The sequence below is a fragment of the Falco naumanni genome, chromosome Z, assembly GCF_017639655.2.
Source record: "Falco naumanni isolate bFalNau1 chromosome Z, bFalNau1.pat, whole genome shotgun sequence".
Classification (NCBI taxonomy): Eukaryota; Metazoa; Chordata; class Aves; order Falconiformes; family Falconidae; genus Falco; species Falco naumanni.
The window spans coordinates 43,244,098-43,261,875 of NC_054080.1; the positions used below are offsets into that span (position 1 = coordinate 43,244,098).

Here is a 17,778-nt window from a genome sequence, read left to right on the forward strand (position 1 = left end):
TGTTTCTGTTTTAAAAGATCTTAGATGAGAAGTAGGATTTGGTCTCATACTTCCTCCAGTGAAAGTTGTTCTACAGGGTGCGTTAGTTGACATAATGCACAAATGCTAAAATTAATTTGATTTTTCAACTATGCTGTAAATCACCAATGAGGCTTATTGGCACAGGTGTCTGGAAGAGTCCACCTGCATCTTTATTTCACTCTAGGAAATGTTGCTATTTCCTCAATTAACCTCAGTTGGAAAATTGTAAAATAACTTATTTGGTAAGCAGAAGAGGAAGTGAGAATACTGCTGAATTTTTATTTTTTTAGTCTCTTTTTTTTTTAAGGACTGGACATTTTGGCTTTGGTTTGTCTGGCTTTGCTTTTCTTTTCTGCTCGTAAAACACTTGACTGGGCAGCCTCAGCCACGTTTGAGGGAGAGGTAAAACCCGTCTCCTGCAGGTGGTGTGACAGCATCTGGCCATGCCCTCAGCAGTGTTGTGCAGAGCGAGCCCAGTAATGCTCAGACATTCATAAATCTCATTTTAGCCCTGCTGGTAAACGGCTGCCAACAGTAGTTACCTAGCTGTGGCCGCTCTGCCTCAGTGCTCCCAGCCTGTCTTGTGGGAAGAAGATGGGCAGAAAGTGAAGAAAGAAATGGCGAGGTTGGTTTGGTTTTTTTTTGTGTAGAGCTGAACTCCACTACATATTCACAGAAACCTCCCCAATACCTGGCTAACTTGAAATCCTCAGAATTCTAAAGTCAGTGTAGTTCTGTCAGTGTGATTCAGTTCCCTGTGGAGCTTTGAGGACATACCAGTCAAATACCATCTATTTGTGATCCTGGATTTGTGCTGTAGTTTCCCTAGGGTTAATTTCAGGTAGCCCTAGTCACAGTGCTAAGGTAGTTTGAGATTTTGGCTTAAGGACAAATCAGTCTGCAGTGCATGCAGGAGAGAATAACAGTTGCCAAGCATGTATCCACCATGTTGTGGGTAATGAGTTTCACAGTGCTTAGATTTTCATCTTACTTAAGGGTAACGTGTCTTTTCGAAGATCTCGGTGTATTCATTTAGTCCATCAGCACGTAAACCAGACACAAAATGAAATAGTGGTAGAGGAAAAACCATTAAGCTGTCTCAGTGTTATGCTGGCTGTTGGAAGGTCAATCTAGTGAGATTAATCTGAATACCATGTACAGCTCCTTTCATTTCTGAGACCTAGGAATGAGTGCTAATTTAACTGATATTAGCTGAAATTTGCACTACACACAAATTAATGTTTTGGATTTTATTTTAGATGAAAAAGCTTTCTTAGCTGGAATGATTTGTTGGTTTTGTTGTTGTTTAATGTTAAAGCAAAACTTTCATTATAAAGTCTCAGGGATAACATTGTCCTTGCCTCCAGAATCATTCCCATTTCAAACAACTATGTCCAAAATCTTTAGAGCAGTTTATAAAAAAACTACAGTGTCTCCATTTTAGCTGTGGTGATGACTGTATTTCCATTACAATTTAAACAGAGGCATTGTATTGCTTTTGTATGGTGTGCCGCTATTCCATATGTAGATTGTGCTTTCAACTTTAGTTAAATTAAATTTTGTCATAGGTTTGCAACTCACAATGCCCAGTAGTAAGTGCTGTCAAACATTTTCTTTTTCTTCCTGTTGTGTTCTGTCTGTAAGTAGTCAGTTACTAAGATGTGTGATATGAGTCCATAAAGAATGGTAGAGATGAGTATTTTCTTTCCCTCAATTAATTACATAACTTAATTACATAACTTAATGACGTTAGATGTTCCAAGATTGTAAGATACAAGAGGAATTACAAACTGTGTAATAAATAGAATGTAAACATAAGCTTCTGCCTACTTTTAATTTCCTCTTCATTTTCCAGCAGCCAAAGTCAGTTCTTTGAAGGTGCATACAGATGTAAAAGAAATACTGTGGGATTATGTTCTCTACTCTAAAGAAAATTAGAATATTAAATACTTTCATGCTAAAGGTTGTAAGACTTCTGTTGAGGCTCTTTGTCATTTGACAGCCTGCTTGACTTTGGAAATCAGAGAAACATGCATGCAAGTTGCTTTTCTTACCTATGGATCTATCTGTTTTTCCTATATTCAAATAATTTTTCTCTTTCTAGGTGTGATGTCTATAAACTGAAATTTGAAGGGAAGACTTTCTATGTGTTTGGAGCTCAGAAAGAGGTCAGGTTTAATATTTTTACAGAACTTCTGTATTTGATTTAGAATCAACTAAAACATTATTTTTTAACTAAATAAATTTCTAAACAATCAGTTGTACCTCATATTGTAACTAAAACATAGAATGAGTGAATGTGAATATTGCTGTTGTCAGAAGAATGCCTGGTTTGCAGAGTTGAGACATTCTCACTGAACATTCATGCAGTGCTATGTTGATTGCTCAGGGTTTTGATGGTCTGTGTAGTCACATTTTGATGGATTTTAAAGCACTAAAGCTGTACTCACACACTCTAAAGCATGAGTGACATCTGTATAAGATTGAAAATTCAGGTAAGCATTGATACCTGGATCCATGTGAGGTATTTTGGGCTAATTAAAATCATGTCCTCAAGTCCTGGTCTGCTGAATAGGCTGGAGTCTGTTGAAGTAGTTAGGAGTCTTATCGCTGGGCTCTTGCCATTGAAATTGTAGAGATCTTTGCCTACAGCACATTATAATCAGTTCTTCCCCTAGGGCAGAATGATAAAGCCCAGGCTTATGGCCTTGGATACAATCTAGGTGAGGAACAGAAAATGGAGGAAGGACATAATGCCGGAGGTATTAGGGGCTGTTTGTGTGGTAGCAAGGAAGATTTGATGGTAAGACATAGGGAAGAAATGGATGGTAAGTAGGGCAGTGACTGTGGAATGTGTAGTATTGAACACAGAGACTCCTCCTTTGATTTTGGCTTGGATAGAGTTGGTACAGATTTATTCTACAAGCCATTTGTACATATACCTTTCTCTGCCCACTTGAAGCATTTCCTTTTATTTCTGAAACAAGTGTCTGGGCAATTTAAATATCAGCTACATATGGGTTGAACTTCTGTAGGTGAACCACAGATTGAGGCTCCACAGGAAGACTTACTCTTCATTGTATCTGGTTCATGGTGATGCCGTCAGGTACAGCTGATTCAATCTTCGAGAATTCAACATTTTAATTACTTTTATTTGCCTTCTTTTCCTTGCACTTAGAAAAAGACTGTGTTGTCATTCCATACCTCTACACCAGCAGCCTGCAAGCATCTTTGGAAATGTGGGGTGGAGAACCAGGCTTTTTACAAGTATGTAAACCTGAAGTCATTATCTATACTAAATGTAAAAAAAATGTGCATGTGAGTTAAAGATCACTCAATATGAAATGCTCCATTTCACTAATGGAATTCAAAATGCAGACAGAAAATATGCATGTTAATGGAGAATATTATTTCATTTCGAGCCAATATTATAAACTGTTTAAAATCTAAAGGAGGCAGGAGAGTTTTGGCAGTGAATAATTACACTTTTTCCAGCACGCTTCTTTTGTCGCTCTGTGTTGTGATGTTGGATGGACACAGTACTGCACTTGTGTCTGGGAACATCATTGTTAATCTTAGCCCTGCGGTTGAATACCTTGAGAATGAAGGAAACTGTTGTGCTTGATTCTCTGGGCTTTTCTGCTGGTAGATGATGTTCTTCCACTTGAAATCCAAGATTTAGTCAGAGTTGGTTGAAAAAAAATATTCTGTGCAGTGATTTAAAAACCAAAAGAAAATGTTCTTAGATACATTTTGAAAGATGCCAGCCATCTCATAAAAAAAGGCCTGTAAATTGACAAGAAAAAAGGAGTATCTTCCTCTTTATTCCCTAAAAGACAACCTGAAAATAATTTATTAAAAAGCTCTCATGTGTTCTTTTTGCCCTTCATTGACTTTGTTAGATTTTTTTATTGATGCCTGCCTTTAGGCCCACAGCTTTTATTCTTGCTACTCAGTCTCTCCTTACAGCATCTTGCATATTTTATAAAAAAATACTGGTTTTGTGTTGCAGCATAGAAACACCAGGGGGCTGCCATAAGGGTAAATAATTACTGAGTAGGAAAAATGTGTCTTCTAACATGGGTGTTAATGACCTGCTTTATTTTGGAGAGAATTTCTTCTATTGTTTCAGCACTGATATACTAATATATCAATATAATCTATTCAATTGATACATTCAGTGAAGAAACAGGAAATATGAGCTGGCACAGTGTGGCTGTTAATTCTTTATGTTAACGTCTACTGTGTTTGAGACTGAAGTAATGAAAAGATTATCTGGAAGTGTTTTCCATTGGAAGTGTATGTAAACACACGTAAGCAGGAAAATAGTGCATGGTATTAGAGAGGTTTTATTTTATGATACTAGAAAGAAATATGGGGAATGGGAAACAATTCCCACCCAAAAGAGAGAAACTGGTGTTCAAAGTAAAGATGTCTGAGGGACACTCACAGGAATATAATCTCTCTGCTCTTACTGTTAGGTGGTTGTAGCATTAACTGTGGGGGGTTGGTCACAAATGCATGGTTGTGGTGGGTTTGGCCTTGAGTAGGTGCCAGATGCCAATGCATCTACTCTCTCATTCCCTCTCTTCAGCAGGTCAAGGTGAGAATATAAAACAAAAAAGCTCTTGGGTTTGGATAAAGACAGAAGGATTGCATACCAATTACTGTCATGGGCAAAACAGACTTGACTTGAGGAAGTGAATTTGATTTGTTTCTCACCTCTTACTCTTTTTTGAAGTGTCAATAAACACAAAACTAAAACCACCCTTCCCCTGTTTCTTCCCAGGCTCAACTTCACTCTTTCATTTCGCAGCTCCTCCATGTCCTCCTTGCCCCAAGCAGTGCAAGGGAGATGGGGAATGGGGTTTGCAGTCAGTTCATAGCAGTTTCACTCTGCTGCTCCTTCCTCCTCACACTTTTCCGCTCCAATGTCCCTCACAAACTGCTCCAGCATGGGTCCTTCCCGTGGGCTGCAGTCCTTCAGGATAAACCTCCTGTGGCACGGGTTCCTCTCTATGGGCCACAACTCCTCCAGGAGCCAGCTCCTGCATGGGCTGTCCACAGGCTGCAGCTTCCCTCAAAGCATGACCACCTGCTGTAGTGCAGGGACCCCCGTGGGTTGCGGTGTGGGTATCTGCTCTGGCATGGTCTTCCATGGGCTGCAGGGGGGACAACCTGCTTCCCTGTGGTGTTTTCCACAGGCTGCAGGAGAATCTCTGCTCTGGCACCTGGAGCACCTCCTCCTGCTCTTTCTTCTCTGACCTTGGTGTGTGCAGGGCTGCTTCTCTCATGTTTTTTTTCTATTTTCTGAATGCCTTCAGGGCACTACTGTGGGGTTATTTCTTTAGCATGATTCCTTAAAATTATGCTTGCCTGTTTCAGTTTTGGTGGGTTTTAAAAGAGGGCTACTTTACGAAAGTGAAGCTTGGTAGTGATACTCAGTGGAGAGCAACCTGGCAGGTAGATTAGAAAATAGTAATGGTTAATATGTGTGATACAGAAAAATAACAACAATAACCCAAACACAAAACTGAAGCCAAAGTAATTTGTGAATAAATGCTTAAGAGTAGTAGTTTTGAAACAACACAGCTTTTCATACGTTTCAGAGAAACTGAGCTGTACGGTGTAGACTGTTAGCGTCTTACAGCATTAGATAAATCCTGTCTATGTCCTGTATGATACCAACAAGGAATTCTAGTAAGGTTAGGACAGACGAAGCCAGGTTGTGTAAGTAATTAATGATAATGGTGCTTTGCCTTAATTAAATTTAGTCCTCTCTTCTGCTCAGAGGAGCTTGAGACTTGGAATTTAAGATAAGGTCATGATCACTTGGTATGTCTTGAAAAACAGAGCTTTAGTTGTGTTTTGATCCAGGCTCAGGGTTGACTGTTGTGATTATTTTTGAATAGATATAAATCATAGAAGATTGTCTACTAGGGTCTGGGAACGAGAGACTTGATACAAAATCAGTATGCCATTTTGAAGGCAGAGAACATGAAGGAGATGGCATGTCTGAGGTACTCTTCCATGATTTTTGTGGTAAAATACTGTGATAAAAGGTTCCTGTGTACTTTGTGATTAGAGAGAAGCAGTAGGATATGGTATAGGCTACTGAGAAGTTGACACTATAGAGACATCAGAAATGCAACTACTTTGGGAGACAAGTGTTACCACTTCTTTTTTATTTCTTTGGTTTACTAGTTGGAAAGTGGAAATAGCCGTGTCTTCCCACAAACAAGGTGGTGTTAGGGCAGACTTGTCCCAGGGGCTCTTGGTGTACCATGGTCTTTCCTGTGTCCTGTGAATGAAAGTCCCCAGAGATGCAGCAAGTGTCTGCATCTAGTTTTCTTGCTTTCTTATCCAGGCAATCACTTGTTTGGTGTTCAGACATTCTGTGCTATCTGATTTTTTTTTTTGTGTGTGCTTTTTATTCTAATTTGTAAGGCCTTAAAAAAGTTGGAAAGGCCAATTATTGAATATTACTTTGTGGTATAAAAATAGAAAAGCTTGTAGTTTACCTTGTTTGGTTTTGCTTATCAGGTTCCTTCTGTTCTGAAAATGTGACAGCCTCTGTTATTTTTCTTCAGGTATGCAAAATCCAGTCAGATCAAGACCATGTCCAGCAGCAAGATATTTTTTAAAGGCAGTAGATTTCGATATAGGTGGGTGTTTGCAGTTTCTTTTTCATGGTAAACCATTTCAGAAAGTAAGAGAAAACATGGGTAATTATGCATGGTAAATTGAGAGCTTTTCCTTCTTGAGGACCTGTTCACCCCTAATCCAGGTCAGGATTTGAAAGACTTTCTGTTCTCTCTTTAGCATCACTTATAAAATGATGTGGAGGCTTCACGCAGACCTCTGTCAAAGAGCAGTTTCATCAGAACAACACTTCACTTCTTGTGCTGTACAAACAAGGATGTGTGGCCAGTGCAGATTGTATGCTCCCTGTAACTGGGCATCTCTGGACCACGGATGCATTAATGGGATAGTCCAGTCCCACTCCTAGCATTGTACTGCAAAGTTGCTTTTTCTTCAACAGCTTTGCAGACAGGTTGTCAGCAGAATTTTTAATTTGGGACATTATATGTCCACTGCATAGGATTTTTTTTATTTTTTTTTTTACCTTTTCCTATTCCTCTTTTGAATGTACCTGAATTGTTCATGTATATGTAGTGCTTGGCATGTAATGAGCTAATCTTAGCATTTGCCTGAATATTTATTTCATGTTCTAATGCAGTGGAAAAGTAGCCAAAGAGGTTGTGGAGGCAAGCTCTAAAATCCAGAGGGAACCTCCTGAAGTTCACAGGTATGTCTTGATATTCGATATTAAAGTTCAAGGAGTAAGGATGATTATCGTTCTCTACAAATAAACTCTCATTCCTTTCACTTGAACTGTAATGGCTGTCATGCTGAGCTTCTACAATGAGGCATGCAAGCCTTGGGAAGTACATGTTGCCAGTGTTATGAAATTTTGACAATAGCATGTAGTCTACACAAGGGAACTTAATCTGTGCTGGTTTGAAGCTGGTTTTAATCGATCAGTCAGATAAGTACCTTATATAATTTTCTGTGTTATGACATAGACTCTTATTACATGATCCTGACAGAAAAGTACATTCTCATTTCATTGCTAGTTCTTGCCTGGTTTCGAAAAATTCTGTTTTGTGTATGTATATTGGTATGATTAAAAGTATACTTTATAGCTTTTCTATAATGCAGTCAGATTAAAAAGCAAGACGTTCATTTAGTAAAGGAAAAAAAGATCAGACAATCTTCTTTTCAGAGAAAAATCTGGCTTGTTAGAAATAAGCAGCTGGACTTTGCAAGCAAAATACTTTCTTGACTTTATCACTCATTGTAGTAACAATGAAAACTGGTAGGAACCTAATTAAAGTCCTTCAGACAAGAAGAAAGAAGCCAGCAGGAAAAAGCTATTTAACAACTTTTTAAAAAGGCTGCTTAACTTTCTGAGCATTCTACAGCCATATCCCTATTTTTACAGTGATTTTTTTTTTTCAGGGGTGGTGTGTGTGTTTGGCTTATTTTTAATTTAATATGGTTATTCCATCTATATTTGAGAAAAACTTGGGTTGTCTTTACTAAAGGATAGGAATATATTTGCAGCAAATATTTATTATTATGTTGTAATATATGTAAATAATAGTAAGGCCGTGCAGGGATGCTTTTGAACATGCTTTTGCAGATTACATTTAAAAATGGGGTAAGCAATGGTCTAAAATGTGTTAATTGAGAACACACAAGGCAGAATAGAGCTCAATCACTGAGGCAGAGTAGAATACTTGGGCACAGAAATGCATTTTAAATGCAAATAGTTACATAAGGAAACAGCTTATTGCCTACTTTCCATAGGGTCTCTTTTTTCCGTAGGATAAGAAAACATTTTAATGTAAAATTATTTTATATCTTGTATTTTACTTTTCTTTGCTTTCAATATTTAAAGTATTTTAAACATACTGTTTAAAACTCAGTGTTCATAAAGAAACGGATCAGAGGGCAAATGAGTCATACAGATTTAATACCCATAAATAATAATGTATATTTTTTGTGATTAACTTCTTAAAATGCTTGTATATACAGTATTATGGCAGCTCCAGGTTCAGTTTCTTAGAAAGACTAAGAAAGTCTAATGATTTAAAGTGCTTTTATAGTGCAGGTTTTGAAACGGGAGACAGAGGTAGATAGCTTGTCTTTAGTAGCACCATTAGGCAAAAAGCATAGAAAATTTTCATCACCAACAAAGCGGGCCTTAGAATCAAGTTACTCTGTGAAAGAAAATTTGGGGATGGGAAATGATAGTTTTTAAGATGCAAAACATTTAGAGGAAATGATAAGATTTATGACAAATATATATGTATATAAATATAAACATAAACATATAAAAAGAAGTTTTCTATCCCTTGCCCCCTCTGTCAAAGTCAATTCGATGGTACCATGGCTGCATTGAGAAAGAAATATACAGTTGTAAGGGGGTTACTGTTCCGTATCTTTTTGTTTGGATATTACTCTTAAAGGACCACAGGCTGAAAACCTGTTGGAGTCTGTAGTCATGCAGCATTAATGTGGTGGTGAGTTCTCCGGACAAATGCACACTGAATGATGTAATATTTTGCTTCCAGGACATGCCTTAAGGAGGCATCTTTGTAAGTAAGTGTTGAGTAGGAATATTCTATGGGCTTTCAAGCACAACTCCTGTTTTGGGAGTTGCTTGATAGCTCTTTACAGCCAGCACAAAGATTCAGGGGATGCATAATGAGCCTGTGGAGGTACTGTTGGATTGGAGCGATTGTAATTACAGTAATCCGAGTGAAAAACTTCTTTGGATAGTGAACATTTAAACTAAACAGTTACTAGAGACTGCTTACAGAATGCACATGGAGGATATTAGTTTTGGGCATATGTTAATGGTTAACGGCAAGGAATTGTGGCAATTGAGCAAGAAAGCTTGTTTATCCCCACAGAATATTTAATGACATGTAATGTGACTTTACATGGGACATCTGTGTCTGAGTTTACCTAAGCCCTCAGCAACGCACAGTCCCTTCTTTTCACTTGCAATAGGTGCTTTGTTCAGTTTGTTTATCTATGTGGAATTTTAAGCTGAGTCATTGTGCAAACTTGAAATGCAGTTTGTGAAATTCAGCACTGTACCTATGTACCATTTGAAGTCAAGTCGAATCCTCTTCCCTTTCATCTTTGCTTTTGTTAAAAGTAAATATTTTATAATGTAATAGTTCACATTTATAGCAGGACTCTTGCTTCAGGCCTGTAAGTCCTAGATAACTTATTCTGAAGAACCGTTTTATCTTCTCAGTAATAAGATTTTAGGCTCAAACGAATCAACAGCATTCCTCAGACTTCCCTGAGAAAGTTCAACACCTGCTATCATGAAAGCCTGTTAGAGCCAAGTAAGGCAAGAAAGAAAACCAACCTGATCACCTGGAGGCATGGTGTAGAGGTAGTGTCTGGGGTGTGGGAGAGTGAGAGCATTGTGTATCTGTTAACTGAAGGGATACAGCCGTTCTTGCTTTAGCCTTTCGTCTGCAGTGCTCAAACCATAACAAAGCCTTTACTCAGTCCTGAAGGCAGTGGAACAACATCAGGAAAAGAGTTTGTATCCTCTCTACCTTCCCCTTCCTTGAAGCCAAATACTGGTGTGTGCTGTGCAGCATGGTGAGGAGCAGCCCACTGAAATCCTGCATAAGGTGAAAAGGAGTCAGGCTGTGTAAAGGGAAGTAAAGCAGCACAAAACCTTTCTTACACTTCAGATGTTGAAAGGTTTATATCTGCTGAAGGTGCAATATAACACGGCTGGAAGCAGCGTTCAGTGTGCAGAGTTTGTTATGATCACTCAAGGCCTCCTGTAATTTATGCAAAACAATTCTGGGCTGAGATGTACTTGACTGCAGTTGTTTCCTTGTGAATAACCCGATCCTCTTTCCCCCATTCTTTTAGAACCAGCATTACCCAGAGTCGCAGCTCTCCCTCCTTGAACAAGCAACTCATAATCAACCTGGAACCTCTACAGCCCCTCCTTCCTTCTCCCTGTGAGGATGAAGAGGTTCCTTTAGATGAAGGTGAGTCACTTACCCGATTCCTGCCAAATGCTACCAATATTTATGATAAAATGTATGGAAAAAGGTGAGTTACTGATGCAGGGATATGGGAAAAATTTAATAATTTCCATTAGGAGTACACCATTAAGCTTTTGCATGTCATACTGGGAAATGACCACTATCTCAAGGAACTGTGCAGAAGCCTCATGTGAGATTGTGAGGAAGTTAATGCTGTTCAGCTTTCTGTTTAAAAAATTTTTTTTTAGATTGTCAGGTGAAGGGAACTTAACAGGAAATAAATAATCTCATTTTTATAGCACTATTTTACTAAAAAGTAACTTCAGTTACTCAGGAGTGAAAACTGGCAGTTTACTGTTAAGTATCTTTGTTTTCCTTGCTTCCCTTTACTTTTATATTTCTTTCTTTTTGTTCTAATGTTAGGAAAAACTGTCTCCTAATTGAATTCCATTGACAAAAAGGACCGTTATTTGAAGGTCAGTTAGGAAAGAATCTCTTCTAATTTAATCCCATTGACAAAAAAGGATGTTATTGGAAGATCAGTTTTAATGCATTTTGTTTAACAAGGTTTTCCCTGTATTTGTTTATTCCTTGATATTTTAAAAATCGCATTCAACACTATCTTTTTGAGACCCAGTCATTACATAGAATGGTATGAACATCTTAGCCAGCTTAAATGAGGGTAACTGCATTCTTCCTAATAAAAAAGGAAGCCAACCCAAAAAGCCTAACAGTGGTTCTTACTTGAGATGTAGTGAGCTAATTGTTTCAGAACTTGGGAAATATGACCTCTGCTGTTGGTTTGTTGTGGATGATTAATGGGAAACGGAAAACAGCTCAGCAAGTATGTTCATTTTCACAGGAATGCATCCTACTTTAGTTTTGTGGGAGTTATATGAACATGTTTTGTTTGTTCTTCAGAGTTTTAACAGTGAATGTAGCAAGAGCAAGGTGAATTAGATTGTCTGTGAACTTAGTTTGTTGTAATTAGTAGTAGCTGCATGACATGTAGTTAATTTTTATAATTACTCATTTACCTCTGCTGTGAAATAAGTGTATCTGAGAATTCACTTTCTGACAACCAAGTATCAAGACTGTGTTCCTGCTAGGCAGTTGCCACCACTGCAGAGTTATCAACAGCTTGCTACTGCTGTACCACACTTACAACTCTAAGCAATGAAATCCATTTTTGGAAAGTGCTGACTTACCATTGCTGGTTTCAAATGTACATATTATGTAAGCTTGAAAGCATGTTTCCTTTCATTCAGACAGATTGTTGTTACTACTGCAATTTAATAGAAGTACTTGCTGGTGGATTTCCTGTAGAAAGTGTTATGTGTGATTAAATACCACCAGATGCTAAGTTAGCAGCGTTTAGCTCTTTTACAATACTTTCCTGCAGTGAATTTGGCTATATTACCGACTTGCCTCTTGAACTGATCTCACAGCTCTCTGACACTGATGCTGACTGTTCTGCCCACATGCACTCAATCCACTTCCATGGATTCCCATCTTCTCCCTTGCCTCAGCACTGATCACCCCAGAGTGAGCTGGGAGGAGTTAGAAAAAAACCAAAAAACAAACAAACAAAAGAAACCAAACCCCAACCAATGCTCCCCAACGCACCCCTAACTGTACAGTGTCCCACTACTGCCTGGCTCAACCTTGAAGAGGCTCATCACAGGGGGCCAGGCAAGGGTCCTGTGCAAGGCCAAGGGCAGGAGCAGGAGGTGGGGACAGGGGAGGCACCTAGCCCTGGGACAGGCTTACCTGCATTGGGAAACTGCTTTTAGTGCACTGCGCACATGTAGCAGCCTTGTCATCTCTCTGAATGTCTGGGCCTGAGGTGGGGATGGACACCCTGGGGTGCTTTCCAAAGAGCCTGCAGATGGTGTTGAGAGCATGGTGCAGTCCTGCCTAGGTCAGATGTGGCTTTGCTGTGTGGGTTGGCTAATGCAGCTTCCAGGACCCTCGGTCCTATTTCTGCAAGGTGCTGCCATATGCACACGGATGTTCCAGCCGCCAGTGGCCGAGACCTTCACATAGTGCTGCACTGTGCTGTGTAGATGGGCCCAAGCAACTCATTAGCACAGCTGGCGATAATGGCGCTGCCAGCTGTGCATGCATACCTTGGACAGAGTCAGGAGAGTGCACAGCTTTGTCTTTTAACTGAGCAAAAGTTACTTGTTCTTAATTTTAAATTGGCTTTATGTATTATGAGGAAAACAGATGGACAAAAATATGGTGGCCTCAGTGTCTTGAGTAAATATTTCTGCTTCCTGAAACTTCTGGAGAGATGAACTCTGAGCTGGCTGAGACTGGGTTGTATGAAACTGAACTGACAGAAACTGCCAGGTGAGAGTGAAGATTTTGTGCCAGTTGATAGTTGCTAGGGAAAAAAGCCATCAGAGATGGCCACAGCAGAGCCCACAGGATTTTGAGCAGCATCAGCCTGCCTTGTTGTCCGTATGGGATAATCCTTTCAGATGGAAAATAAACATGATGCAACCAAATATTGAAAAAGAATTAAAGCCCATCCATTCTCCCATATGAAATTCCATCTTACAAATCTATTCTAGCTGTCATGCTGAAGTGAAGGTGTCCTCCAGAAAAGCCAAAATTGTCCATTGGTTTTGCAGACATGTTAAGAAAGGGTATGCTGCCTAAACACGGTCATAAAGGACCACTGTGGAAAGAAAGATACTGGACGCCCATGATACCACTGTAATAGTTACTTCAGCAGTTGACATTTACACAAGAGGATTTGAAAACAAGTAATGGCGTTTTATTTTTTATTAGAATGGCAGGAAAAAGTATCCTGAGGTTGTCTATTGGTGCCTCATTCTTCAAAATGCAATTCTTCAGTTACATTCAGTTAAATTACCGTTATGTAAGTGGTTTATATAAGAGGTTGGCCACCAGCCAGTACATATTTTATCAAATTAAAAAACTAATCTCATGTGTTCATATCTTAGGTTTTGCAGGTCATCTGTCAGTGCTTTATTGCTACTGCCTACGATTCTTCACACTTCGCACATTCCTTGTTACTAACTTTTGTTTTGCACTGATGTCCTTCCATCTCAGGAAGAAGAAAGAAAGAGCCATGCTAATGTGAAAATGCAACCATAAAGTTATGCATAGAGGGTTATTGCATGGAATTAGATTTTACATGTATGAGTGTCAGATATGCTTGGAAAGATCGTTTCTAACTTTTGAACCTAAAAGATGTTGTTCAAAAGGCACCTAGCTACAGAAGTTCGAAGTGTATCCAGAATTGTGATTGCAAAATTCCTCTTTGTCACAGAGGGCAAAATCAGGCCCTCTGAATGCTCATGTTAGGTCCTTTCCATGGTCCTTGCTCTATGTGCAGTTGAACACATTATAATATTTTTGGCATTGATAGAGGAATTCTGTGGCTGCCTTCTTTTACCATCTGATTTGGTGAGACATATTATTGCCTGTCCTGATCACTTGGCAATTATTTTGCAGGTGGTAGATAATTGTCTTTGGATTTCCCAACACCAGATGCTTCATGTACTTGAGTAGTCCTAATTTTTTTTTTTAAAAAAACAGCAAAACCACAGCTCTGAGTGACAGCGTATTAATGGTGTTTTGGCAAAGTGACGAAACGGTCTTGTAAGTCACTTGGTACATGTATGCTTAGCTTTCATACATGAATGATTTTCCTAGTGACACTGACTTTTGCCCTTGGAAAACCAAAGTGAAAGAGTGCTTCAGTCATCGTATTGATAGAATTAACTTGTACTGTTTTTTAGAAAACACAGTGTTGATGGCACAGACTCATTCTAAATTCCTCTTGTTTAAAATCCATGTTCCTCAATTCTTTCTTCCTCACTGTTTAGATGTCCTCATTGATCTTTTTTTAAATTCTGAAATTGTATGCCTGTGCATCTGAGTTATGTACGGAGAGCTCTTAACCTTTAGAAAACTTATTTTTGTGTGTCACTTAAGTATAAGAAATACTGCATTAACAGCAATTAATTGGCACAAGTAGTATCTTTATTTTATAATGTTGAGTCTTTGTTGCATCTTACAGGTATGTATGGGAATGAGCACACACCGGCTCCTGCCAGTCTGCGTGAGAGTTCTTATCTGTGTAAGCTTTGCTTGTAGAGCAGAGGCATATGGAGCTTTTGTGGTTACAGCTTAGGCAGAACACATGAAAAACTAGCCACTTATTAATAATTGTATAAATAAATGTTAAAAATATGTTGGTAAAATAGGACACAATTTTAAGTATCTGTTCACATGTTGTTTGTATAGCAAGAGCACTATAACAGGGAAACTAGTTCACTTTTTGCCCTGGGTACAGCTCTGTATTGTTACATTTAGTTTTTATTTGAAAAAAAAAAAATTGTTGGTTTAGTGCTAACTGTTCTCTGGATAGAACTAATACACAGCTTGCCGACATTTGTATTTTTAAAATCATACCTGCTGTATATGGGACACATAGGTTACATCAGAGAGAATCATTAAATGTCTTATGTTGTGTATCATCAAACAGCTTTTCCCTGTGAAATTAGCAGAAGCAATAGTCCTGTTAGCTGATTGTACCAGGTATGTGTGTGTGTATGATAACAAAAATTGTAACATGTAAGAGTTCATCAGATTTCTTAGTGGCTTTTCTAAATAAAATAATGGTTCTATTTTTAGATTCCTGTGATCTGCTGAGATAATTTCTTCTAATATTCCAGTGAATTTGGTAGAGGCCAAAGTGAGCATCCTTTGGCCAGGTTGTATGTGGTGGAACTTTCTACTGTTTTTTACCTAGTTTTTTTTACTATTGACATCATTCTTTTATTTATGGAATAAAGTCTGGTCATCTTAAGTTTCTCCTGCTGCTGCACACTTTGTTTTGCAAGTTTCTGGGAGTCGCCCAAAGAGCGTTCTGGCCTAAGGAGATCTTAACATCACTGCATGCATCATCATGTCTGTGTTCAATAAACTAATGTGGATTTACAGTCCTCTAACCATGTAATTGAGCCCTGCAAAGCCCCAAAAGAATTTTTTTAGGAGCAAACCTTTTGCTTCAAGATGGCAGTACCTAATGCTAACAATTAGCTCTGCCAGCTTTCCTTTGTAACTTATTTACAAATTCTCAGGTTTCCAGGTGTTTATCATGCCATGTGCCTACAAAATAAGATCACTACTTGAGTTACAAACTAAATAACATTGGCCCCATCACCATAATAGGGTACCTCTAAAATCTGAAGACAGGTGATATACTTACTTTTCACATATACATTAAAATTGTTATTCTTGAACAGAAATTTCCTGTTCACTGTTTTCACTGGCTGGGACTAGTTTGGAAGAGTGTTTTATTAGTTCTAGGTTTTGGTTTTGGAAGGGATTGCTTTTGCTTTTGTAAACCATACTTTCTGATTTTAAGGGAAGTTACATAACCATCTGCTGTTTTCTGGCCCCCCTGTAATGGTGCATGAATGGTAAGGGTCTCTGCCACAGTTCCCACCGGTCATTAGCCTGTCAGCAGTGCAGTATCTAGAGTAGCAATTCAGGAAGGAGGAGAGTGAAGTGAGCTGCAAAAAACAATTAGTTACTGAGAGTGGACCCATCCCCTTGCTGGCACTCGTCTGCACAGAGTCCTGGGCAGCACTGCAGAATAGAAGCAGGCTCCTTGTCTGGAAAAGCTTTGCTGAAAACCATCTTCCAACCATCACGCAGGATGTGCTGCCTGTGTCAGGTCACGCAAAGTCATCTTTCTCTCAGGAGACAGAACCTGTTCCTTACTTGCAGGGACTTAGTAGTAGAGACAGAGAGTTGCTGACTCAGCTGCAAGATGTCAGCATAAATATCCCTTAGTTTTGTATACATGGTTTGTGGGAAGTGACTTTAAATCTCACAGTCTTTTCTCTTTCGCATGAGCATGGTCACATGAAGCGTAAGTTATATATATTTATTCATCAACATGAATGCACTCCTGTTGGAAATCATCCACAGCCATGTCCAGGTGACACTTGTGTTCTTTCCTTTGCATATTGAATGTGTTGGTGATCAGACTCTTGTAAGAATTGGTGCTTTCTATGTTTTGTAGCTGTGTACATGTTGGAGATCCATCCATTTTTGGTGAGATTTTAATGATACTCTTTTGGTTGCTATAACAGTTATAAGAATAAAGATGAGAAAAGCAGAATCTTACTTTTGAAGTGGTGACAAAATGGAGATAGAAAGCAGAGGGGCACATAATCTCAGACCCACAAAGAAGTGCTGGCAGGGAAGGAAAGGAAGAGAGGAGAGTCTGCCCTGCAGGAGGAAGGAGCAAAAAGTAAAAACCTGCTGGATATTCGTATTGTGTGGGCCAGGCACAGGAAAGGAGCCACAGTAAAGATGCTTTCCAAAAGCTCCATTGAAACGGGTGTCTTTCATGGGAGAAGTCACTTGGTGTAAAACACACAATTACAGGACAGTCTTCCCTGCCCATTTCTTTCCCACATATTTGCATGCACATCGTTGATGTTATGGTGCAGAGGGAACAAGGACGCCAGATAATGAAGATTTGGATGGTATAATATGTCATAAACATTAAAGGTTAAGTATTCTGGGAAATGAGAGACTGCCTTGCTGCCAGTATGCTCCTTCCAGTTTATGTCCTCTCTGAGGTTTCAGTGGACCCAGTAAGAGCTCCTTTCCCACTAGGACACTGTGATGCTGTGCATGAGGTTGCATTCCAGCTTCCAGCTGGAGCAAGTTGTCATCGGTCAGCGTGTGAGTGTCATGCCTTTTTTTAGGAGCCTGCATATCTTTGCTGGATGGCGCAGTGCCCAGCCTTCTGAAGCAACACTTCTGGTGGATACAAGTGTCCAATACCTGTCCACAAGTGGGAAATGGAGAACATATACAAAGGGAGACATTTTTCCCAAAGTTAAGAATTTTCTCTTCTTGTTTATACCAGGCAGGTCAGCTTTGATTCTAGACTTGAAATGAAAGCATTTTCCTCACGTTGGTTTGCCTTGTGACTAAGGTTTGTAAGAACAACATAGGGATTTTTCCATTTGTATCTATACATTTTCTGCAGATGCTTCCCAGGCAGTGGTGGGAAACCAACACCGGTGGCCAAATTGAAGCTCTTTAGAAAAATAATGGCCACAGTGTCATTTTTGTTCTGTGAAACACGTACTCCAGA

General features: G+C 39.1%; 1 protein-coding gene across 1 annotated transcript in view; it reads left to right on the forward strand.

Moving 5' to 3' along the window:
• Positions 1-17,778, forward strand: part of FRMD3 (FERM domain containing 3) — a 138,468-nt gene that overhangs the window by 111,103 nt on the left and 9,587 nt on the right. Inside the window, exons 9-13 of the mRNA XM_040580567.1 lie at positions 2,126-2,189; positions 3,200-3,288; positions 6,612-6,686; positions 7,262-7,330; positions 10,498-10,619. Of these exons, the coding sequence (XP_040436501.1) occupies positions 2,126-2,189; positions 3,200-3,288; positions 6,612-6,686; positions 7,262-7,330; positions 10,498-10,619 (419 nt within the window). The remainder of the gene's footprint in view (positions 1-2,125; positions 2,190-3,199; positions 3,289-6,611; positions 6,687-7,261; positions 7,331-10,497; positions 10,620-17,778) is intronic.